Raw genomic sequence first — 25432 nt, 5'->3', positions numbered from 1 at the left:
AATGGACTGGTTGAACTCAGGAGAACAGAAATGAACTTCTGCATGAACAGAACATAATTGAACAGAACAGAACATCTAGAAATCTTGTTTGTCACATGGTTAGCAGGTGTAATTTGCAATGTTGTTTGCAACCTTAAAGCTTCTCCTAAAATCTTGTTTGTCACATGGTTAGCAGGTGTAATTTGCAATGTTGTTTAAGATTTGTTCTTCAAATATAAATTTGCTGCAGAGGTCTAGGTTTGTATTCTTAAGCTTCGGAATTTTGATAGACACGTTGAGGGTTTAACAGGTGAAGCTGAGCTACTGAAGCCCTCTTCATCCTATCAGTTATCCTCATACCACAATCCAACTTGGCTGAGCATTGCTAAATTGGGATTTTCTTTTTTGTTTCTGGAAAAAAAAAGAGGGTTTTTGATGAGTGTGTGAATTGGTTCACAAGAATTGGTTCTTACCTAATTAAGTTGAGATTTAGAATGTAGAAGCTAGCTGAAAAGACTAAACAGAGAATACTCTAGCACAACTATACGAAATAAGTCATGTTCATTTTAATTCGAAAGTTCCAGTCACAAGTGTGTTTTATTTTTACCGTAGACTTATCGTAGTTTATTTTTACACTTTTGGGGAAACTATTAATATATACTTACCGTTTTTAATATTTTTTTTAAGGTCAATGATGCATTTGAAGATGATGATGGTGGAAGAAAAGAATCTAAGGGATGATGCATAACTCCTTAAACTATGAAGCTCATATGTTGCGTACCCTTTTATTGCGTTTGTTGTGTTTGGTTGTTAGGGAGTGATCTGTACTCTTAACTTTTTCTGCTATTTTGTTGTTAAGATGCTTTGTTCAAACCTTTTGGTATTAAATTTGTGTTTTGGAGATATGTAGCTAGCTAATTTAATAGTTTGGACATGTGTAATTAAACTTAATTTGATGATATGATATGATTTGGAGCGAGCTAATACGTATTATTACATTATATAGATTAATAATCTTGTCATTTATAATTTTAAATGTGTTCGTGCTATATATATAGTTAATTGCATTTGTTTGGTTTGGTTTTAATTAATTAGTTTCAGGTTGATTTTGCTTTGGGATAACATGAACGACTAAAAAAAAAATATTAAATTAAATTCTCGACGCTTTGTAGTGTCGAAACATGATTCGCGCAAAAAATTGTTGGTAAACCCGCTAAAAATATTACTACGCAGATGACCGTCGAGAAATATTTAGCTACACCAAACACCGTCGAGATTCTCGACGCAGATTAGCGCCAAAGATATTCTGTAGACGACAATAACCGTCGAGATTCTCGACGCCCCAAAGCGTCGAGAATTTCTCTACGGCCAAATTCTCGACGCTGACATGGTGCGTCGAGAAAATTTTTCCCGACGCTGTAAGGCGTCGAATATTAGCCAAAAAAACGTCGAAAAATGACGCGTTTTGTAGTAGTGATAGCAAGCAATGTTTGGTTGCAATGAAGGCATGGTTGGGAATCAACACTACTGCTGTTGATTTACATCAGCTATATAGAAGCATCAAGCATGGAAGACACTCTAAATTCAGGAAGCAGGTATACTATGCAACAATTGTGGCACTGGTGTACTTAATCTGGAGATGCAGGAACACTAGTCTATGGGATCAGTTGGTTCCTGCTGTTAAAGTTACAGTTGGTACTTTGAAGCAAACTGTGAAGAGTAGAATTCAAGCAATCTTGCCTAAATATGTAAACAGGAAAGACAATAGTTGGTTTGTGAGCTTATAAGCTTTGTATTCCTAGTTGCTTGTTGTTTTGCTAACTTCTTGTTGAAATGGTCCAACCTAGTTGGTTTGTTTCTCTTGAAGTTAGTTTAGGTTGTAATTGTTTGAGCCTTAATATTATTCTCACTTGCTTAGCAAAAAAAAAAAAAAAAAGAAGGTAGTTATTCACAAATTTTCCTTAATGTACTGTATATATTCACAAGAGAGAGATACTCCGTATATTCTTTTATTAGTTCTACAACTGAATACATTCAATGTCAAAAAAAAAAAAAATTACTTGTACAAATGAATGTATTAATTTAAATCTACAAACTACTTTAATTAGTCGCGAGGATACAAGCATGATATCGACTGAGTTCCAGTATAAACATCATCTGTAGAGTTATGTTTTTGTATTTCATCATCTTCAGAATTAGTATTAGTACCAAAGAAATTTGGTGGCTTTGGTGTTGGTAGACAAACTACTTGCCCATTAAGGGCTGCTACAATCGAGCTCATTCTTGGCCTTGCTACGGCATCTTCTTGAACGCATAATAAACCAATATGAATGCATTTAGTTATTTCGTCACTCGGATAATTATTTTGCAATGTTGTGTCTACTAAATCTAAGGTCTTCTTCTCGTTCCACAATCTCCATGCCTGCTCAACAAGAAAAAAAGAGGTAATTAATTAATGATCTTTCAATAATATTGTTCCATTTTGGAATAAACCATGCATCATTGTAATGGAAAGTGCATATATAATGAGGAGAATGAAAGATATATTTAGGGGTCTTTCGATATCGTTTTCTGTTTTATATTTTTATAAAATAAAAACCAAATTATGAAAAGCATAAAGAGTAGTTTTCATTTTTTTTTATTACCGGTTTTTAGAATTGGCATGATTACTATGAGTATGATTATTTTTTAGTAGGATTTACCAAATTAAATAATCAAAATTGGCAGTAATACCGAAGGAGCCATTAGTTTTAAAATGAGAAAACCGTAAAGTGGTATTGGATCCACACAAAAACATATTTTGGTAGTTCTTTACAAAAATCAAAGTAAAAAGTACTACGTTGTTGTTTGCCAAATTGGAAAACTAGAAGATACATAGTTATTTGCAAAATTTTCTTAATATTTCAAAAACATTCTATTTGCAAAATTTTCTTAATATTTCAAAAACATTCTCAATTCTTGAATAAATCATCACTATGTAGGAAGAGCATATACTTCAACTAATTAAAACACTTACACGGTGTAGTAATGCCTCTTCAAGCTGCAATCGCCCGAAAAATCTATTTCTTTGACCACTTACGATCTCAAGGACTAAAACACCAAAACTGTAAACATCTGATTTTACCGAGTAATGACCCGTTATTGCATATTCCGGAGCCATATAACCACTGTATTAAAAATAAGACCTGATTAGTATGGAGTACTATGTTTTTCTAGATGAACAACGGTGGAAGGAAATCAATCATAATTCTATGACTAATTAAGTACCAAAAAGAAGGGAATATAATTGAAATTTAGATATCTTACTATGTCCCAACAATTCTTTTAGTGTCACCTCGAGTTTGATCGATTCCAAAAAGTTTTGCGAGGCCAAAATCCGATATCTTTGGGTTCATATCTTCATCTAGTAATATGTTACTTGATTTGAGATCTCGATGAATGACCTTAAGCGGGGAGTCTTCATGTAGATATAAAAGTCCTCTTGCAATACCAGCTATAATCTTGAACCTTGTTGGCCAATCTATTGATGCTTGATTTCTTCGATCTACAATACACCAATGCACACAACTAATTAGGCATTAAAGCGCAAAAAAATAATTACTTCATCCGTTCCTTAAATATTGCACCATGGTTGACTCTACGCTCTCCAATACATGACTTTGACTCTTAATTAATATCTCAAATTTTGTATATGACAACATTATAAAAAGTTGATATAGCATTTTAGATTTAAATATGTGGGTGAGTTGGTGTAGTTAGTATTTTTTTGCGCATAAGAGATCTAACAACTTGTATTGAAGTAGAAGGTTAAAATATATATTATATTTTAACACATATTGCACATATATTATACAAATATTGTACATATATTATTGTAAAGGTACATAAATGACATAGGTAACAATATATCAGTAAAATTGGTAGATTATATTGAACTTACATATTATCTTTCTCATTTTAACTAGCTAAAATAAGGCATTATATATTCATATCCATGTTTAAAAGAATTTATTGATTAAGTGATATCAATTGCCTCCTATTATTTGAACACAACTCAGCCACACTCTCAAATTATAAACTTAGTTTTCTTTTGAGAACAAAATTATATAGATCTAGTTTATATATATTATGCTTGTTGTAACTTTTTAGAAGAAAATTAATAAATTGATTTTCAGTCTACCTAATATAAAACGTTAGATCTTCCATTGAGGTGAGATATTTAAAGAACGGATGAAGTATTTGTTTTCCAGAACTTCATTATTAGGTTAATAAATTACCAAATAAAAATCTATCTAAACTTGAATTAGGAAGAAACTCATAGACGAGTATCTTTTCATCCAATGCCACACAAAATCCTAAGAGCTTGACCAAGTTCTTGTGTCGAAGTTTTGCAGCTAAAACGACTTCCGTTTTAAACTCAGAAGCTCCTTGTCCTGAGTTTTTTGAAAGCCTTTTGACAGCAATTTCCTGTCCCTTCTCGGGTTTTCCCTAATAGAGAACCAACAATAAGTTTTAATATCAACGAGCAATTAAAAATACACCAAGTTCAAAAAGAAAATTCATTTGAAGTCAATACCTAATTGATAAATTTGAGTTAGACTCTATTCTATTCACCTTATTTCTACTTATTTCGGGAAAAATAAGTTCATATAAGTTCAAGAAAAATATAAGCGCTATCCAAGTATAATTTATAACTAAAATCAGTTTTAATAAATTCTAATAAGTTAGATAAGTTTAGAAAATTTCAGTTAAGTTCAGATAGCTAAATTCAGGAAAGTAAGTGAAAATCCGGTAAATAGAACGAGGAATAGTCATCTATGAACTTTTATTTGCTATTTCAATTCAACTCTTTTGGCTAATTTCGAAATCTAATTTTAAGACGATAAATATAAAAGGTTTAGAAGGGATATGTGTATACCAATATATGTCTCATTATTATTACTACGTCCGTTTCAAATGATCTTTACCGTTATTATTTACACAACTATTAAGACAAAAAGATAAAATGTGTGTAAAAATATGGGTGAACATAATATGGATCAAATATTTGTAAAAATAAAAGTGGGTGAGTTTAAGAAAAAAAAAAGTTGAATAAATTAAGTAAGAGAAATTGAGTGAAAAATTGTAAATGTTGTGGGATAAGAAGGATAAGATACTAAATTTTCATATCAAAAAATAGTATAAAACACATTGTAAAGAATATTATGAAACGGATTAAAACATTAAGTGTAAAGATCATTTTAAAATGGAAGCAATACCTTGTAAACTACACCAAATCCACCTTCTCCGAGTTTATTTTCCACAGCAAAGTTGTTAGTTGCTAAACGGATCGTGTTTAGGTCAAATTGCAAGGAGTCCATTACATCATTTTTGATATCAAACACTTCCGCTGAACAATCATTAACACCAAAAATTAGATTGAAGCATGTCGATCCAATCCAAATGTAAAAATATGTTTTTACTTAAACCAGCTCTTATTTACAACATCAGAGTAGAATTAACTTAAAATAAGCTTAAAAGTTACCCTCATAGTAGTATACATAAAAGTTATATTTTTCTAGTGATAAATTTTTCATTTAAGTAAAAATCATTTCTTTAAAATCACTTATAATGCATAAAATTGATAATTTAACCTTTTAAAATATTTATCTATCAACTTTTTTTTTTATATAATATAAAGTTAGTCAAAACATATTACTCCGTAAAAGTTACCTATACAAAAAATTAGGTAAAAATTATACACCTTATGCATGCAAGACCTTTTGTTTTACTTACAATCATTATATGTTTTGATAACCTTCCTCCTCCTGCGTATACAAGTCCAAACTCCAAGCACCAGCAAAATTGATATTACTGCTGTTGCTAGTAAGCCTACTAAAAGAATAATGCGGTTTCTCTTTGAATCACCTGCATTTTTTATACACTATAAATAATCATTGTACATATAATTGTTGAGAGTTTAAACTATAGATTTCTCACAAGTCAAGTGTTCTTTGGCTCTGTTTGACACGTCTTTTAGGTGTATTAAATGATAAGATGCTTAAATTTTCGTGTTTATGATTTTTCTTATCTAAAAAATAACCGTAAGACGGCCAACATGTTTATATTTGACCACATGAATAGGAAAGTGAGAAGAAATTTGTGGAACGAAGGGAAAATAAGCAATTTAAAACTTCGACGAGGTTGTGGTTATTCCCCACCCCTCTGGAGTTTATCTGACACTACAAAAAATTGTACCATTAACGATGAAAAATTTTGTAGCGAAAAGCCAATAATCGTTGATTAACGACGGGATTTTCTGTCGCGAACCCGTCATAAAAGGGGCTGTCGTAAATGAAAAATCCCGTCGTTTACTCGTCGTAAAAGACATTTGCCTTTTACGACGGAATTTTTGACCCGTCGTTATTACGTTGTCATTAAAGATACAAATTCTTGTAATTTGGACATGATTTTGGAGGATTTCGGACCTCATGATATTGTAAACTAAACTTGTGTTTGTTTTTATCTCTTACCTGCTATGCATCAAAAGAATAAAAACCTTCGATTAACGCATTGTGTGGTAACGCATTTCAGTCACCTTAAATTATTAGTTACCTGAAATTTTTATTAACTTATCATTTTAGGAGTGTTTGGTAGAGAGCTGAAATAATATTTCAGGTGGTGAATTGGACTGAAATTAGAACGTTACTCAAAGTAACGTCTGGAATTCAGTCACTGAAATGCGCTTAATATGAAGTAAATTGTTTATGACAATCTGAAATTATCACCCTTCATCACATTGCTGCATCATCACACGATGTTATTTGACTCCAATTATATACAGAGTATATGGATTTCTTGACTGTCATGCAACACTTTTGACATTTTTTTTGACATACTATTAGCAAATTATGACTTTGATGCTTTCAAATTATACTGCTAATTTATTATGTTTGACATTCCTTGATTACCTCCATCTTGCCTTGTTACGGATTGTTACGGAGTATTCAATACGACAATAACGTTTAATAGCCCATCCTATGTGACAAGATTAATAACTTAAAAAAGTAATTAACATTGACATAGAAGTATATAAAATATATGGAGTATAAATGTTAACTAAAAATCAATAACTTAAACAATAAGTTTTACCAAACAATTTACCTAATCAGTTAACTTATCAGTTTCAGCACCTTATCTATTTCAGTCACTTCCTTATCAGTTTCAGGTAACTTATCAGTTTCAGCCTCGTTTCAGTTAGTTTTGCCAAACAGAGCCTAAAACTTTGTAAATGTAAAGCTACGAAGGTGAAATTTTGAACTTACTCGTCGAAGGTGGTTCCGCAGAGTCATTTGGCAGCTCAAATGTTGGTAGAAATGGTTCACACACCTCCCTAAATATCATCAAGCAAAATTTGGTAAAAACTAGAAAAAAAAATACTATAATTTTTTTTCTACACATATGACAAAACTACGTACGTGCATGATTGAAGAGGAAGTATTTTCGGATATCTAATATGTATGGTAACACACATATCAGAGTAAAAGACAAATAGCTAAAAGATAAAATAGGGAAATAAAGAAGTACCATTCATGTTAAAAAAAATGTACTATTCATGTTAAAAAAAATATACCATTCTGTAAAAAAAAGTACTCTCTCCGTATTTATTTAATAGATACATTTGGCCAGGCACGGGTATTAAGAAGAAGAATTGAATGAAATAAAATAATAAAGCAAGTGGCGTTGGATAGATATTTTAATAAGTAAAGAAGTGGGGACCATGCCATTTTGAAGGGTGGGAGGTGATGTGGGTTTATTAAATTATTTGTTTAATAGGATGGTGGGTCATAAGGTAAAGTAGATGTATTATTTAATTAGATGATGAGGTTGATAAGTTACTCCGTACTAATTATGGCAAGTGTATCTTTTAAATAAATACGGCCGGAAAATGCAAGTGTATTTCTTAAATAAATACGGAGGGAGTATCATTTTTGTTTAAAAAAGTACCATTCAATTTTATTTTATTTTGTCTTTTTCCTATTTTGTCTTTTGCTATTATATGCATTTGCAATTAGGGGTGTGCAAATACGGGTTCGGTTACCCGTTAGCAATTTATTTCGGGTACCCGTTATTTTCGGTTTTTAAAAATGCCGACCCTAAACCGTATCCACAAGTATCGGTACCCGCTTTTTCGGGTATCGGGTTTTTTTCGGTCGGTTCGGTCGGGTAATAGTTCACATTATTTTGTTAAAACTTCCCGTAAAAACTTTAATCATGTAGAGTTGAAGATAAAAAAAAGCACCTATAAACATGTTTATGAACTCTTAATATCTGATTCATACGACATAAAAGTTAACAAAACAAGAACAAAACAATACAGCAAGTTCGCAAAGAAGCAACTAGAGCAAAATTATTCATCTTTAATAGATTACCATGTGCATAATTCAACATCAACAAGACCATTAATTAATTTCCAACATTAGCAACTACTAAACAACAGGAACATCAGTACATCACACCAATGTAACGAACATCTTGTTAATTTCGGTCAATTCGGTTACCCGTTTTTCGGGCCGGTTATCCACATGTTCGGTTCGGATTTTTTTAAAATGCAAAAAAGCCGACCCTAACCCTATTATTTCGGTTCGGTTATCCGCTTTTTTGGTTCGGTTTTTTCGGTTTTAGAGTTCGGTTTCGGTTTGCCGGATTTTTTGCACAGCCCTATTTGCAATCACAAATCAGATATTCGAAAATACTTCCTCATAATTAAACTTGTGTACGATAACCGGTAAGTCACATGTTCAGATCACCCCTCTTACGCCACATTTATATTTTGTAATTGAAATTGTCAAACCTACTTTTTTATTTTTTGATTGAGAGAAAGGTCAAACCACTGTACCTGGCAATACTTGGAATCGGGCAGAAGGTAATTGTATATGACGTTCGGGTTGTAGGACAACTGAAAGTAGAGTTAACAACATCTAACGCATAATTGTAAGCCCGTTGACAACCCCGTCTAAAAATCAGCGACCGAACGGAGAAGTTATCACGTCGACAATCATTCTCATTTGTACAACAAGTCTCATCCGTACGATACACGTCACACGAGCTTCTACACCCAATTATACTGTCATTGTTGGTCACCCTAAGTTCTTCGGGGCAACCAATGTCGTTGTAAAATACGCAACCAGTCAACGCGCAACGGCTGGTGTTGCCGCCGTGGGGAACTATCGCTACCGGGAGGTTGTAGCCGGAAACAACGCTAGCGTTATAGAAGTCTTGGTTACCACCCGGTTGCGCGGTTATCAAGTCGATAACGTTTACCTGTTGGAAATATTCCCAAAATTATAATTAGTGGGTTAATGGATCATGGGATCATGATTAATCATGTTTCTCAAGGTCAAGGGTTAGTTGTTGTAATTTATACTCCACCTCCCTTGATACTTGTCCCACTTTCCTAATAAAATCGTCTGTTAATTCTCGTCTCTTTTATATAAATGACATATTTTTACTAATATTATATTACTTCTTTTACTTATTCAAAGAACTACTTATATTTCTACTTTCCATAAAAAAAACATTGAGAAATTTAACCCCACACTCATTCCTCAAAATATTTTGACATCTACCACTAACTATATTACAAAAAAAATCCCTCAGTATTTTAAAAAGACATACACTTTCCTTAAAGGGCTGCATTTTAAAAAGAGATACACTTTTCTTTTTTGACATGTTTTGGTTCTCACTTCCCATTATATTAATATTTCTCTCTTTCTTGTGGTCCCTACATCTTACTCACATCATTCTTTTACTATAATAAATAATTCACTTACTACCTCACTTTCATCTTATTTTAATAAATTCAACTCACTCTCTTAAACCTATGTGCCGGTCAAATTGTATATATCTTTTTTAAATACGGAGGGAGTACCCCACTGTCAACTACCACCTAATTAGTTAATAAATCAATTAAATTGCCGAAAATTATGTGTCGGTTAAACCTGGTCGAGTATTAACGAACGAAGAGAGTAACTTTTATATGAATGAAATGAATTAGTTTATTTTTCTTATATTATAAATACTACATTACCGGGGACGTGTGAGATAAGCCTTGGCAGTCTATCCTGCCTGTGCCGCAATCACCTGTTAGACAAGAGAAGTTTCCGGTCACGTTGTTGGTGCTGCAGTCGGTTCTACCCCAAACCCGGCCCGCCCAACTTGGTTGTACGTTGATCACCCTCGAATCACCATTTATCAAAGAAAATCCGTTGGTGGAGTTTATGTTCGAGGTAGTCCCGTTGGTTGTTAGTATGACCGGCCACACTGTGAAATCGCAGTTGTTTTCTATTGTCAATGTTATCGCCTCTCCTAATAACAAAAAAAAAAATTAAAAAATAAAAGATGGGTAGCCGTTTCAATTTTAAACTCGCAATGAATATTGAAAAATGTAAGGAAAAATAACATTCGCGGTTTAACTGAAAAATACCTGGATATAGCTGGATCAGCATGATGAATACGAGGGAAATTAGGGGCAAAATTGAAGCATACTTGGCCATATGCATATGACGTTCTTTTTATCAAGGAAGTTCTGTTTTAATATAAATGGAATTCGCAAGATCATATCGTTATAGTAGTAAATATCGGCAATATGGGCAATACATTCGGGTCATTATATTTGACTACTATTGGAGTGTTGGGTTGAAATTTATGGATTATAATTTTCTTCAGTCTACATTGTAGGGGATTAAATATTTTTCGGATTAGTTAGGACTTAGGAATATATTAATAAAAATATGAGATGGTACACATTAATTTGTTAAGTTTGTTTTTAAGTGTATGGATTGTATAGACCCTTTCTACTACAAAGTTTCTGGAGGTAAACCCTTCATAAAGACTTTTTTTTATTTTAAAAAAAGGTCCCCATAAGGACTTTGTTCTAGATATATATGTACAAATACAATTGTTAGTTCGCATGTGTCTTACAATTGAGGATGGGCATGGGTCAACCCAGATCCACCCAAATGGGTCAATCAGTTCCTGTGTTTGAAATGAGTTCGTAATGTTTTATGAATTTAACCTCTTAGGGTGCGTTCTATTCACCTGATTTTCACTTATTTTTTCTGAAATTATCTTATCTGAACCTATCTGAACTTATTAAAACTTATCAAAACTTATTTTAGTTATAAGTTGTACTTGGTCAACTCTTATTTTTCCTGAACTTATCTTATCTGAACTTAACTAAATTTTTTTGAACTTATTTTTCCTGAAATAAGTAGAAATAACGTAAACAGAACAGGGCCTTAGTCTCTAAAATTTTTCTAGCTTAGACTATTAATTTGACCATCATGTACCATCACATTCATATATAAATTATACTTCGTACATATTATTTCCCTACAATCTAATGTGAAAATTATGCCTACAACTATTAAATCAATGTATTTTAATAATTGAATGGGTTCATGAGTCGGTTCTGAACCGAGTGATGAGTTTGAGGATAATAAATCTAGAACCAAACCGGTTTTAAACATGTGGATTTAGATCTTTTCCCATATCCAATGTGTCTCAAATAATTGGTCTCAAACCCTGAAAAAATGGAGCAGGTCTAATTAGTTTTGGATCTTGATCCCGCCTGGTGGGGTCCTGAAACCATGGCCATCTCATCTCTACCCTTTAAAAATTGGGAGCTAAGTTACTGTTATTTATGAACAGTAACTCCCCATAAATTAATTATTTTTTTTATTTTTTTTAACTAATTATCCTAATTTCTCTTTAACTAATTTGTCAACTACTTTTATCAAGGGCAATAGTCTTATTGAGACTTAATCTAAACACTTCACTGCATATTTCTTTGGTACTCACTCAACAGCTCAACTCATACTCCTTAATGTAATAAACTCGCTCTTAAGTACGAAGTTATTTAGAGCTGGGTACATGTACCAAGTGTCTTTTTTGTACTAACTTTATCGATTTTGTTTATTTTCACAAGTTACTCTTGACTGAACCCGTAGGGTCACGCAAATAATACGTGAACTGATCAAGTATTTAAGTGAATTAAATAATCTATTTATGAACATTCGGAAACGACGGATTTCGGTTCCAGTGGGAGCTGAAATCGTCAAAAGGCAAAATATAGAATGCTCCGGAAATGATGATATTACCGGAAACGGAAATATATATAGATCATGACGGAAATATAAATATTATCCAAGTCGTAGATGTTGCGGAAACGGAAACATTGCATGTACGTATCGGAAAATATTGTCGGAAATAGAAAGTTGGAAAATGTTTTATAAAAAGCAAGGAATTATTAGGGTGTTACACTTGCATTTTTGATATATCTAGCTCAAATGACATTTCTTTTTTGGAAATAATATCTCTAAGCAGTATTTGTGCCATCAATGATTGTATTTTTATTCCACAAGGTGTGGAATCTGATGAAATCATCACAAACTATTCTGCTGTATATTCTGATATTTAATTTAGGCAAATTTGTCAAAAACTACCTTATAAAATATGATTTTTGCGAAAAACTACCTTATAAAAAAAATGTTGTAATAAACTACCTTATAAAATTTTTATGTTGTAAGATACTACCTTTGGCCATATTATGAGCATTAATTTAAAATTACGACGTTGACTTTACTAGGTGCATATTACGCGACATCTAACGGGAAAGACGTAATTAAATGGCACGTGACATATATATGGTAAAGTCAATCCCGAAATTTCGATCAAACGTTCATAATTCGGGAAAAGGTAGTATCTTACAACATAAATTTTTTATAAGGTAGTTTATTACAACATTTTTTTTATAAGGTAGTTTTTCGCAAAAATCATATTTTATAAGGTAGTTTTTGATAAATTTGCCTTTAATTTATGTAGTAACTCATTTTGACCCAAAAAAATATTTCTTTTGGAGGAAAAAAAATTGTGCTTTAGTAGTATATACTTCGTATAAAGATTAGCATGCATTTGTTCACCGAATTAAGTCAGTGATGGGATCAGAGCTGGTCACAAAGTCATGTTATGTATGATGATATAGTACGGTAACCCTAATTGTCAACTTCATTTTTGTCACAACTAGGTTACCATTTGTGTTTAGAAAAGTACCATTTAATTATTTTTTTGTCCTTTTTCCTATTTTGTCTTTTGTTCTGATATGTATTTGCCCATACATATCTAATATGTATTTGTACTTCCTCCTAGGTTAGGTCCGTGCAATGCACAATTTTTATTAAATACTTCTTACTTTGTTAGTCCAACACTAACTTATTAAAATAATGTTTTTTATAAAAAAAAAATTCAAGTTTTGTTCTACCTTCGTTTCATTAAATATTCTTTACCCTTTGTTCTACATTTGTTTCATTAAATTCTTTACCCTTTGGAATATGTGTTCAAAAATTAAAACTTTGAGCATAAATTCTCACTATTATATCTATCAAAATTATCATGAAATATCTAGTTAGATTCATCTCGAAATGTATTTTATAAATATCAACTTTTCATATTTTTGTTGCCATACAAAATTGGATATATTAACAGTCAAATATTGCATTGGAGTCGGTGCAAATGGTAAGTGTAAAGAACTTATTGAAACAGAGGTAGTAATATGTTATTGAAAAATTAAGAGAAAATAATGAAAATTAAGGACATAACATAAAATTTTAAAAGTTAGACTTAGAATGGAGCTGACAGTTTATGTATGCATACCAAAATGATCGGTTTATATGTCAAAAATCTACTTTTATTTTATGTACATAATTATAATACTTGTAAAAGATTCACGTTGGTTAGATGTTCTAGACAACCTCTTCACATAGGGGTGCAAACGAGTCGAGTCGAGTACTACCTTGTTCATGTTCATGTTCATTTGACTTGGGCGAGTTCGAGTCTGAGTCCGATCCCTAGCTTTCAACCGAGCTCAAAAATTTGTTCAAACTCGGTTCGTTTAAGAGATTTTGTGTTCGTGAACGGTTCATGAACGTCTCTCTTATTAATCGAGTCGAGTTCATAAATGAGTTTTTTTCTTAAACGAGCTTAACTTGTGCTTTAGAGTGTAACCATTTGAAAACATAATTTTGAATGTGCACCAATTTATCCATTTAAATTCAAAATAATTTTATTCAATGATATATATTTATGGATGTTAAAGTCATAATACGACTTTTATCTTTAATAAAAATTTATATATGAAAATTTTGATTGTGAACACAAATAAACGAGTTTGTTCAGGAACATAAATAAACGAGTTGTTCGTGAACTTAAATGAACGAGCATATGTATGTTCATGTCCAAGCTCGTTTATTAACGAGCTTCAAAATTTGTTCAAGCTCGGCTCAGGTATTAAATAAACGAACATGAACGAGATTTAACCAAGCCCGAGCCCAAATCCGAGTGGTTTATTGAGAGTCTCGACTCATTTGCACCCCTATCTTCACAGCTATTTCTTGCCTATTTGATAGTGTACCCTCTGAGCGATGAGGAAAATATTAACAATTCGGATCATATTATCAAAACACTTGTCCATTTGCACAAAAAGTTTAGTTTTAACTAAGTTATATGATATAAGATAAGATTGTATATGACTTAGAAAAGCTACAAAGCGTAAGATATCTAATTTGTAATATAAACAGAGATGTATGCCCACAAATAAGAAACACACCAATAAATTTTTCCGTGAATAATATTTTACATGGTATTAAGTTTGGTTTTTTCCCGAGGGTAATTGGATTTGGAGAACAAGATGATAACACATTTATGGAATTCGTAGATTAAATAGTCCATGTAATGAATACCTTGACAGCATGGTTGAAGAAGAGGATACGGGAGTAGTACGTATATAATATGTGGGACTTAATGTTCCAAAAATCAAAGTAGTCCGTAGTTGACAAACATAAATTGATTGCAAAGAGAGAAAAGTGAAAAGTTGCAGAAATGAATCCGATCCATGTTTTAGTCTGGATTCGATCACCACTTGATTGGTGATGATTCCTTGATACTTATACGATGAGAGACAACAGCATTGACATATATATGTTTTGTTTGTGCAATTTTCAACTCTAGGAAAAACAATCGAAGAAGATGTCTAAGGGGATTCCAGATCGAACATGAAAAATACTACGGATTGAGATACATTGACAAACCTAGATTGTTAAAGATAGTTTCCCATGAGCTAACCTTGAGATCATAAAGTCCATTCTTTTTTGGAACGATAAGCTTGAGCACTCCATTCTTGAACCCTGAATGAATCCAATGAAAATTGTATTGTTGTATATCCAGTAAAGTGATATCAGCAGTGTAGATCATAGGAAAAGTTTCCTCATCTTTCAACTTGGGTTCCGAGTCGTCCAACAGCTGGACTACTCCTACTCTCATAGTACTGTACTTATAGGAAAAGAAGGGACCTTCGCGGTCATTCACCCCTGGCATATCAAACCTCAAGTACAAACCATCATCATCTTCCGTCAAATACCATGGCTTCCGCTGTCCATTTGGTTCCGACTCATTGTTTGGCCCACCCGAGTATGTCAGCTGCATCGTCGTTCTTGAGTTTCCACCATACATTATGTCTACAAGATAGATTCAAAATAGACTCATAAATATAGATTGATTTCCAATTTCCAATTTCCAATTTCCAATTTCCAATTTCCAATTTCCAATTTCCAATTTCATCATCAGTCGATAATGATTGTGTAACGTAACTCACCCTTGATTTTGGGAACAATAGCCTTGAGCACTCCATTCTTCATCCCTAATTGAATCCCATCCAAATTGTACTTGTACATTTCCAGTGAAGTCACCTTAGCAACGTAAGTAATAACACAAGTTTCCTTATCTTTGAACTTGGGTTCAAAGTTGTCCACCTCCCCGACTCCTTTTACTATCAGAGTGTAATTGTCCTCCGGGTAGATATTGGTATGTTCTTTGCCCAACCCTGGCATATCCACCCTCAAGTACAGAGCATCATCGTCTTCAGTTAAATAACATGCCTTCCGCTGGCTAACAACTTTTAGGTCATCGAAGGATACGACCAGCTGTATTGTCGTTGTTCTTTCACCACTTGAAAAGGACGAGCTTCCGTCATACATGTCTACCAATAATTCAATTTAGATTCATTTAACTGATCCATATATCTTCCATATATAAAAGGCCGGTATGTTGATATTAAGCTTAATTACTACTACTCCTTAACATAATTAACTTGATGCATCAACAAAAAAATTTGCAACATATGACAACATGAATAATACCTTCTATTATTTTATATATGTTGTGACTAATCGTTAACAACAACTTGACTGATACTCCGATCTTCAATTCGATTTTTACATATATATCCTTTTTAGTTTAGATTCAACAAACTTGACAGATGTATTTTGTAGGCATACACATTGTCTAATTTTCTATGTTCTTCCAAACCCTAAAAACAATGATCCATTTCCAAGTAAAAGGCTAAAGTCCCACAAATTACTAGCAACAAAACCAAAAAAGGCATTTGCCTAACAAATTTAACCCACAAACTGTTGTTAATATAACTGCTCAAATAGAATAAACGTATAAAGATAGGTTCGAATACTTTACTATCTCAGACTACGGAGTTGCGCCGTGGTAAATTCGTGCACCCGAAATCAAAGGATGAAATTGCTCAAAATAATCTTAGGTCGGAGAAAGAGGTTTTTGTGGTTTTATTGATGATATGAATCTCTGATATGTTAGGCTATATATATATATAATTAATAAGAAGGTTTTAATTGGTTCGCAAGATAATGAAAAATAGGTAACCAAGACCTACTAGAATACTACCCCGTAGCTTCTAGCGTGAGATTTTCACAAACTCAAACTCCTTTTTTTTCCCCATATACTGCAGTTTCCTCCGCAGGTAAACCACGGCCAAACTAATAAGCCACGCTACACCAATTTTACCAATTATTATACTTTGCATATTCCAACAAAAACATCATCATTAATTCTTCAATCTATCATGTTATCAAAATCTCAAATCCAGAACAATCTAACTTATACTCCACTTGTTAATTAAACAACAGCAAGATTCAATAAAAACAAACAGCAAAAGAAGTGATTAAAACAAATCTTTGAGTATAGGGAATTTACCAGCATGTGAATCCGGATGATGCGAATTTCCAAAACTGCAAAAGTATTAACACAAATCAATCCACAAAAAAACTATTAAACCTACTAACTTGCTTATATTACTTAATTGCCTCTTAATTGGTTTCGTTCCAAGTAATCTAAGTTTCGACAAACGTAACTGACATGGGTGTAACAAAAGGTAAACAGTAATTAAAAAAAAAAAAAGGGAGTAGTACTTACTGTTCAGAACTTGAAACCGGGTGAGGCGGCAAATTGCCTGATTCGGGTTGACCCATAATCGTCGATTCTTTCTTCTTTATTGTCACCGGTAGCACACCCTTTTTTCATCTCCAGCGCTTTCCGGTGGTAATTGGAGTGATCCTCATTGGAGTAACTGGGGCTATTAACGGGCCTATACTCGGCTAGAAGTACACCCTTTGTTTTATACATACATCACCCCACAAGCATTACAAAGCGTACGTGATCCCATAGGCCCCTCCCGCCACTGTGGCGTGTTCTCGACCCCACAGTGGAGACATTTTCTCGTCATCGTCTTCTTCTCCGGCGAGACAGATTTCGGGATTGACGGAGATGTGGTGGATCGCCTGGAAGAGTAGAATTGCTCCGCCTTAGACAAGAAGCTGACGTACTCCCTCAGTTATGGCTTCTTTGCTTCAATTCGATCTCTCGGACTTGGGCGGTGTGGCGGAGGTAGGGCTGCGTTCTTGAATATCAAGATTATCAACGCTGCCGTCGTAAGAATTTCTGACAACGGACCGTGGGCGGAGATTGTGGTTGGTGTTTTGCTGGAGTGGGTTTCTTGACGTTATGACATATACCGGTCGTTGTAATTTCACTCTGATGACAAATGCAGGTGAATGAAATACGGAGTTTTAACAGTTTACTGATCGAGGTGGTACCGCCACATTGGTTACTTTCAGCGTTTATCCAAGGAGAAAATTCTAAGTACTTCCTCTATATTTGTTTTTTTTTTATATAAAAAAAATTATTACATCACTTGAAGGGGGAATAATAGCCCAAATTGTATTGCTTGATTTATCGTACACCACGATAACTATTACTCATTTTTTAAAACTTTTATCTAAATTATTGTAACTTTTAATATATTTTAATCAACTTTTATATTATAAAAAAAATGATAGATAAACATTTTAAATGGTTAAATGATTAATTTTATACATTATTATGATTTTGATTAAATAATTTTTCTTAAAATGAAAATTTTAATCACTAAAGATACGTAATAGATAACTGTTACGGTTTTTTCATGAAATACCCCTTGTTTTTTGCGTAGTTCACTAAATGGCCATCGACTGTCAATAATACATGAAATAGGGATATTTGGTGAATTTCAAATTTAGGCTAATGGAGCACTAATGACACCTTAAAAGTAAGGGTATATGGGGTATTGAGTTTTGTTTTAGGGCCATTTTTGTATTATTGAAAGTCGATGGGCATTTGATGAATTGCGCCAAAACTTAGAGGTATTTCACACAAAAAAAAAAAAACTCTGTAATTTTTACATATATAAGGATATCTTTAAAGTATTTTGAGTTAACTTTTACAATTAAGAATTTGTTGTACATGCACCACATGTAAATAAGAATTTGTGTAATGGCCAATATACGTATTATTGGATAAATAAATATCTATCTCTAATTTCTATTTGTAGAAAGTACAAAAAATTATATTATGAACATATGTATTGTGACTAATCCAACAACATTTTTCCTAATAACAATTGGTTTTATATATTTGTAAAAAACTCAAGTCAAAATAGTACTTAAATAGTATATATGTTGGACAGCTTGATAGCATGATGTTGACTCCACAGAGTCAACACAACATCAAGCAAATGATCAACTTCATCATTACAATGCTGGACTTGCCAACACCAGATTATTCCCCACGTAACTGAATTGTAACAAACACTGCCAACTAGATTATTGCATCACATTTTGTTAGTGCCTTCTGATTGATCGTAAGAAGAGTTGCTGCTCTTTGATTGGTTAAGGCATGATATCATCCTTGTAGTATATATATATGCTCTTAGGTTTATTTCCCTAAATTACTTGGCACAATTCTAGCTTGTAATCAAAGAAACAATGACAGCATTTCTATTCTATTTCTTCCTAAGCTGCTCAGTTTATAGCAGCTACTAAACACCACACTACAAAAAGTTGTATCATTCACGATGGGAAATCCCGTCGTTAAAGGCCAATAATCATTGATTAATGACGGGATTTCCTATCGCGAACCGTCATAAAAGGGGGTCATCGTTAATGGAAAGAGCCCGTCGTTAACCTATCGTAAAAGACATTTTGCGACGGTTGTTCCCGTCTTTGTTTGGTTGCTAGCCCGTCGCAAAAGAGCTTTTGCGACGGAATTTTTAACCCGTCGTAATTATATTGTCGTTAAAGATACAAATTCTTGTAGTGACATCTGTGTTCATCATTTTCTGTGAATGATCTTCCACTATTTTGCTGATTTCAACATCAAAGTCAAAACAATGCATTTAAAGAAATATTTTACAAGCTACTCATTGATACTACGTACTAGGGCAATTCGAGCGCTCGAACTCCGAGCAAAAACCGATTTCCGTAGGCGGTGACTTATCTTTAAGTGCCCATAATCTCTTTGTTTCTCGTTCAAATAAAGTTACAAGTAGAATCATTGTTAATCTCTGTCACCTTTTTTCATGTTTAGAAATGTCAATGAACCGTGGCGGAGCTAGGGGGCGGGTGGAGGCAGCCCCCCGGATTTTTTTTTTTAAAAACGGTTGTATATGAATTGAAATACTATTTAATGGAAGAAGAGACCATAAAATGCTCTCTAGTTACTTATAAATGTTGGCTCGTTAAGCTTTGATTAATGATATTATACTTGTACGTAGGACGTATGAAATAAGCAACATTTGGTTGTTAGATTCAGTCAAAGAATTGAAAACAAAAACCGTTTGATTTACATATATGTAGCATTACGGAGTATACAATTATACATATGAGTGTATGACCCCTATTCCGGCCCAAATTTTTGGCTGCATAGCTATGCATGCAATTCTGCATGCATATGAGCTTCAATGCATCGTTTTAGTAGTTTCAGCCTTCTTTTTTTAGTGCATTATTATGTTTCCTTTTTTAAAATAAAAAAAAAATTAAATTAAATTTTTTATTACACATGTTTTCCAAAAAAAAAACATCTCATTATTTTAGTAAGCTGGAAGCACACATAAGAAACAAAAAAATGGACATTTAAAGTAATTTAATGAACATTCATGTTCAGAAAATGAACATGACATTTATTTTCTATCTCCATCCTATATTTTAGTGGTTGTTGCCTCTTCTCTTTTTAGGCTTCTAATTTTTCAGCTTCCTTCCTTTCGGCTTCCACTTTTTTCGCTACAACGATCTCTATTCTCTTTCTTTTTCTTACTTATTTGTAGATTATTTTTTGGTTGCTCCTGCCTTCAATTCTTCTTCAATTCTTACAGCCTCTCTTAATACCATATCTTCCATTTCTAAATCAGCATTCTTCTTTTGTTGTCGCATTCTTATTGAACTTTTTCTTCCTGCAGGAAAATCATAATGTTTTTAATTGAATATTATTCTGTATAAGTTGAACATAAGACTTGAGAAACTGAACATCACGCAAAAGTGTTCTTATTTATGAAAATATCATAGTTTAATTAATAACTTGAATTTAATTGAACATGAGACTTGAGAAACTGAACATCACACAAAAGTGTTCTTATTTTTGAACATCATCTTTTATAAATTGAATTTTATATTTTATAAGTTGAACATGAAAAATTATAAACTGAACATGACAATATTTAGACAACGCCACTTTTGATATTTTAGTAAAGAATAACAAACATCTTCTTTTTACTGTTGCTGCTTGCATTTTAGTTGACCATGACTCTGTACGTAATACTTTATAAATTGAACATGAGACTTGAGAAACCGAATTGTACATCACACAAAAGTTTGAATATATATTAGTTTTATAAGTTAAATTTAGCTGAACATAATTTTGTATAAATTGAACGTAAGACTTGAAAAACTGAACATCACACAAAAGAGTTGAACATATCATAGTTTTATAGGTTGAATTTAGTTGAACATGATAAATTATAAACTAAATGGGGATCACTTTTTAGTGGCATATTCATCTCACGAGGAAACACCCAAAAACAAAGTATCCTTACACTCATCCACTACCTTACACAAAATTCTCAGTGTATATTGTCAAAGCAAACGCCATCAACAATTTTATAACTCCTGAAATTTCAATTCCAATACAAATCACACTAATTTGTTTAATAAGTTGAACTTAGTTGAACACGGTTCTTTATAAGTTGAACATGAGACTTGAAAAACTGAACATCATGCAAAAGTGTTCTTATTTATAAACATATCATAGTTTTAATAAGTTGAATTTAGTAGAATAAAATTCTTTATAAGTTGAACATGAGACTTGAGAAACTAAATATATTGTTATTATTAATTTCATCAACAATATTAATTTGAACATCTACTGTTACAATTTGAACATGACAAATTTTATACAACACCACTTCAGATCATTAAAAATAATGAACATCTACATATAAAATCTGAACATGATTAAATTTCAAAGACACAGCAGGAAAATTTGGCATATATACCTTTACAACTTACACACATAAGCTAGATTACTTTCGTAGAGTTCATCATTTCCAAGGCCTTTAACTGTAGGCTAACTATTTTTAGGTCTGCATTTCAAGAGGAAAGTAAGTAAGCTAATCGTATTCACAAAAAAAGTGAACTAATATTAGTAAACTAATCGTATTTAACATATACGTAGTATTAGTTTTATATGTTAAATTTAGTTGGACATGATTTTGTACATAATTCTTTATAAGTTATATAAGTTAAATTTAGTTGGACATAATTTTTTATAAGTTGAACATGAGACTTGAGAAAATGAACATCACACAAAAGTGTTATTATTTGTGAACATCGTCTTTTATAAGTTGAACATGATAAATTATAAACTGAACATAACAAATTCAGAATTAATATTCAGAAATAACTAACACAACCACCAAGAACGACAATCCTAACCACAATATACTAACAACAACAACATTATCAAGTTACCATGTGTAGTTCATTCTACAATTCTGAACATCGAACTTTATAAATTAAACATGCAAGGTGATAGATCTTAAAGGCTGAAACACTAAAATTCACTGGAATTGAAGAATGAAACTAACAAAATCCAAATAATAAAATTAATCTACAGAAATCAGAAATTCCTATTATAATTTTTGCTGAAACTGAAATTTAATCAATCAAAGAGAATAAGTTAAAAAGTAGAATCGAAACATTAAAAATTATACCAGTTTACCGCAACTAATTGAACTACTCCATCTAAAGGAATCAAAAAAAAACATTCAGATCTAAATAAAAATGGACGAAATAACTAATTTCGAACTAATATATTTTGTATATTAACACTTAAACGCAATTTAACTAAAGAAAAACACAAACAAAAATGAAAATGAAAAGAAATAATACCAGGTTTCTTTGGCGTTAGCGACGACGTTCGGAGAAGCGTTCGTCGATGTTCGGAGAAGGCGTTAGCGCCGGTGGCGGAGAAGGCGGTGGCTCGCTTGGGAGGTGGCGCGGTTGTTTGGTCGTAGCTAGAGAAAATCGACGGCGGCGACGGAAAGTGGAGGGGAGGAGGCTGGATCGTTTGGGAGGAGATAGAAGGAGTGACATCAATGGAGGAGAGAGAGTGAGAGGTTTTTGATGATTCAGAAAATGGTGAGAGGTTAAAGGAGAGAGAAAATGGGTATTTTATATAGAATAGGCATGTGATTTTTTTCCCAGAAACACGGTCGTTTAATTGCATATGCACGCATAGATGGGTGCATAGCTATCTATATATTAATTATTGGACATCTGGTCAAGGTTTTTTTTTTTTTTTGTTTTTTTTTGTTGTGAAGATGGGCAAGCTTAGATTAATAAAACATCAGAGATACAAAAAAGTCTAAAATCAGGGAACATCATAAACCACACATTGTAATCTAGCCTTCCTAACAGATTGAAGGTCTTTTAGGTAAACATCTCTACAACTAAGATACGGTTGTCCATGCCACTGCAAACCACCGGGGTCCAACTCTGCTGCCCTCCTTGCCTTTGCCATGCTATCTGCCAAAGCGTTGGTGTTCCTACCCTCGAACCGAAGCTGAATACCACAGAGGTGTTGCTTCAGTACCCTACGATCCAACACAATGTTAATGTACGGACCCGACAAGCAATGATGAGAGTTAATGAGGTCCACAACTTGCTTGCAATCCGAAGAAATTAATAATTGAGTCCATCCTTGAGAGTTTGCACAGACCAGACCCTATCTAATGGCCAGCAACTCCGCCATTAGACTGGATTCTGCTCTTGTACAGCCCGAGAAACCATTCACCCAAAGCCCATCTTTGTCTCTTAGTACTCCTGCAAAACCAGTAGCATTAGAAATACTCTGCCAAGCTGCATCCACATTCAACTTAAACAAAAAAGGGGTGGGTGGGGGGGGGGGGGGGGGGGGGGGGGAGACCACGATTTTGTCGGTCTCGAGGGAGTGGGATTCTGGGTTTGAACAGGGGGGTGGTCGGTCTGGGTAGAAGAAAGCTCTAACAAGGCGGTTTTTGCTTTTTGGATACAAACAGGGGCTGACATGTTTTCCATTGAGAAAACCCACAAATTTCTCCTTTTCCAAATAAACCACAACAAAAACGGAAACACCTCATTCCAAGGAGAGAGGTTCCAAGGGGAGGTGTTTTGAATATTATGAGTTAGCCAAGGTTTAAAGGGGAGGGAAAGTTGGGTGTTAATGTTATCAACCATTGACCAAACTTCCATTGCTCTCACACAAGATCTTAGCACGTGATCGGCATCCTCTAGCCTGTTTGGGCAAAAGGGGCAGCAATTCGAAATCCCCAACCCCCTTTGCGCCAATAATTTCCGGGAAGGAAGAAGATCCGACCACGCTTGCCACATAAAGAATTTGATTTTTGGGAGAGTAGGGGAGTTCCAAATACATTTCAAATCTTTAGCACTATTTTGTTCAAAACAAAACAAATAACTGTAAGCTCTTTTCATCATAAATTTATCATTTTTGGCATAAATAGAAATTGGCTTATCAATTTGGGGGTGATGGGAAAAGGGGAGCAACAAATTTGGTGGTGAATGGTGGACGGCAGACAAAACCCCACATTTTCCAGATTCCAACCATTGTCTGATATACAGTGGCTAAATGTCAGATGGGCCTGACTTTCAGAAAGCGGGCCTTGGATGGCAGCCCTTAAAGTACTATTACCCACCCACATATCCTCACAAAAGTTGATCTTTTCCCCAGTTCCCACAACCCATTTACAAGCTTTGGTAAAGCAATGCCACGGCCCTTTGAAACCTCTCCAAATAAAGGACCCTTTTCCAAAACTAAAAGGTTTAGCTGAACTATAGAGATATTTGGTAGCAATGGTCCTGGCAGCTAGATTATCCGGGAAAGAAGAAAGCTTCCAAATTTATAATGAAAGAATATCCTATGCCTGGGGCCTGGGCAAAGAAACAGTCCATCCCTTGACCTTCTTTCTGCAGCCAGGAAATAACCTGATCTTTGATAACACAGCTTTGAGAGAAGAAGAGAGTTCACGGAAGCCAAATCCCTAATCCCTAACCCCCCAACCCACTTTGGCCTACAAACCTTATCCCAAGAGAGGAGGTGAATACCTTTTTTTTTGGATCAGTTTGCCACAGAAAATTACTGGCGATGGAATTGATTTCATGCAAAATAGACTTATGCAGCGGGAAACATTGTATATAGTAGCTAGGGATGGCAGAGATAGTCGATTGAATTAAGCATATTCTCCCGGCTTTAGACAAGTGGGTGGCCTTCCAAGTTGCTAACTTCTTCCTACCAGAAAAGATGGAATTTCCGACCACTAATAGTAGTCGCTAAAAGGGTAAAAGTAGTCGATAGTTCATCTTCTGACTGAAAGTAGTCGGAAAAGGTTAGTCTCTTTTACCCTGGTCGGAATTTGCTAAATTACGACTGAAAAGTAGTCGGTAAATTTTACCGACTACTTTACCGACTACTGTGCAGTAGGTATTTTAGCGACTACAAGTGTGGTCGTTATTTTAGCGACTACTATTGTGGTAGTTATTTAGCGACTACTATTTTGATCGTTATTTTAGCGACTATAATTTTGGTCGTTATTTTAGCGACTACATTTGTGGTCGTTATTTACCGATCACAATAGTAGTCTCTAGAATAACGACTACAATAGTAGTCGGTAAAAAGAATATTTAAAAATAAA

At 33.5% G+C, this 25432-nt stretch overlaps 2 protein-coding genes across 2 annotated transcripts; both read right to left on the bottom strand.

The window, feature by feature from the left end:
* Nucleotides 1–1924: 1924 nt before the first annotated feature.
* LOC110797268 (cysteine-rich receptor-like protein kinase 15) lies at nucleotides 1925–10615 on the bottom strand. The gene is made up of 10 exons (XM_022002359.2): nucleotides 10445–10615; nucleotides 10049–10326; nucleotides 8858–9282; nucleotides 7284–7351; nucleotides 5755–5886; nucleotides 5238–5368; nucleotides 4257–4467; nucleotides 3286–3523; nucleotides 2996–3146; nucleotides 1925–2401 (listed from the first exon to the last, which is right to left on the bottom strand). Exons 1-10 carry the CDS (start codon nucleotides 10518–10520, stop codon nucleotides 2084–2086), a joined length of 2028 nt encoding a protein of 675 aa, XP_021858051.2. The 5' UTR covers nucleotides 10521–10615; the 3' UTR covers nucleotides 1925–2083.
* A 4138-nt stretch (nucleotides 10616–14753) lies between these two features.
* LOC130462674 (uncharacterized) lies at nucleotides 14754–18011 on the bottom strand. The gene is made up of 4 exons (XM_056831422.1): nucleotides 17293–18011; nucleotides 17074–17108; nucleotides 15668–16051; nucleotides 14754–15530 (listed from the first exon to the last, which is right to left on the bottom strand). The coding sequence occupies exons 1-4, from the start codon at nucleotides 17346–17348 to the stop codon at nucleotides 15079–15081; spliced, it is 927 nt and encodes a 308-aa protein (XP_056687400.1). The 5' UTR covers nucleotides 17349–18011; the 3' UTR covers nucleotides 14754–15078.
* Between the last annotated feature and the right edge of the window lie 7421 nt (nucleotides 18012–25432).

This window comes from Spinacia oleracea, chromosome 6, assembly GCF_020520425.1.
Source record: "Spinacia oleracea cultivar Varoflay chromosome 6, BTI_SOV_V1, whole genome shotgun sequence".
Classification (NCBI taxonomy): domain Eukaryota; kingdom Viridiplantae; phylum Streptophyta; class Magnoliopsida; order Caryophyllales; family Amaranthaceae; genus Spinacia; species Spinacia oleracea.
The sequence above is the reverse complement of the archived record's forward strand: the minus strand, read 5'-3'. Positions and strand labels throughout refer to the sequence as shown.

Excerpts from the sequence above, each read along its gene's own strand:
- LOC110797268 (XM_022002359.2), bottom strand. The coding sequence starts at position 10,520 with ATGCATATGGCCAAGTATGCTTCAATTTTGCCCCTAATTTCCCTCGTA. Across the intron at positions 3,524-4,256 it reads TTTAGATAGATTTTTATTTG|ATCGAAGAAATCAAGCATCA; the intron begins GTAATTTATTAA and ends GGTGTATTGTAG. Across the intron at positions 2,402-2,995 it reads AAGAGGCATTACTACACCGT|GCATGGAGATTGTGGAACGA; the intron begins GTAAGTGTTTTA and ends CTTGTTGAGCAG.
- LOC130462674 (XM_056831422.1), bottom strand. The coding sequence starts at position 17,348 with ATGGGTCAACCCGAATCAGGCAATTTGCCGCCTCACCCGGTTTCAAGT. Across the intron at positions 16,052-17,073 it reads TCATCCGGATTCACATGCTG|ACATGTATGACGGAAGCTCG; the intron begins GTAAATTCCCTA and ends AATTATTGGTAG. Across the intron at positions 15,531-15,667 it reads TATTGTTCCCAAAATCAAGG|ACATAATGTATGGTGGAAAC; the intron begins GTGAGTTACGTT and ends TCTATCTTGTAG.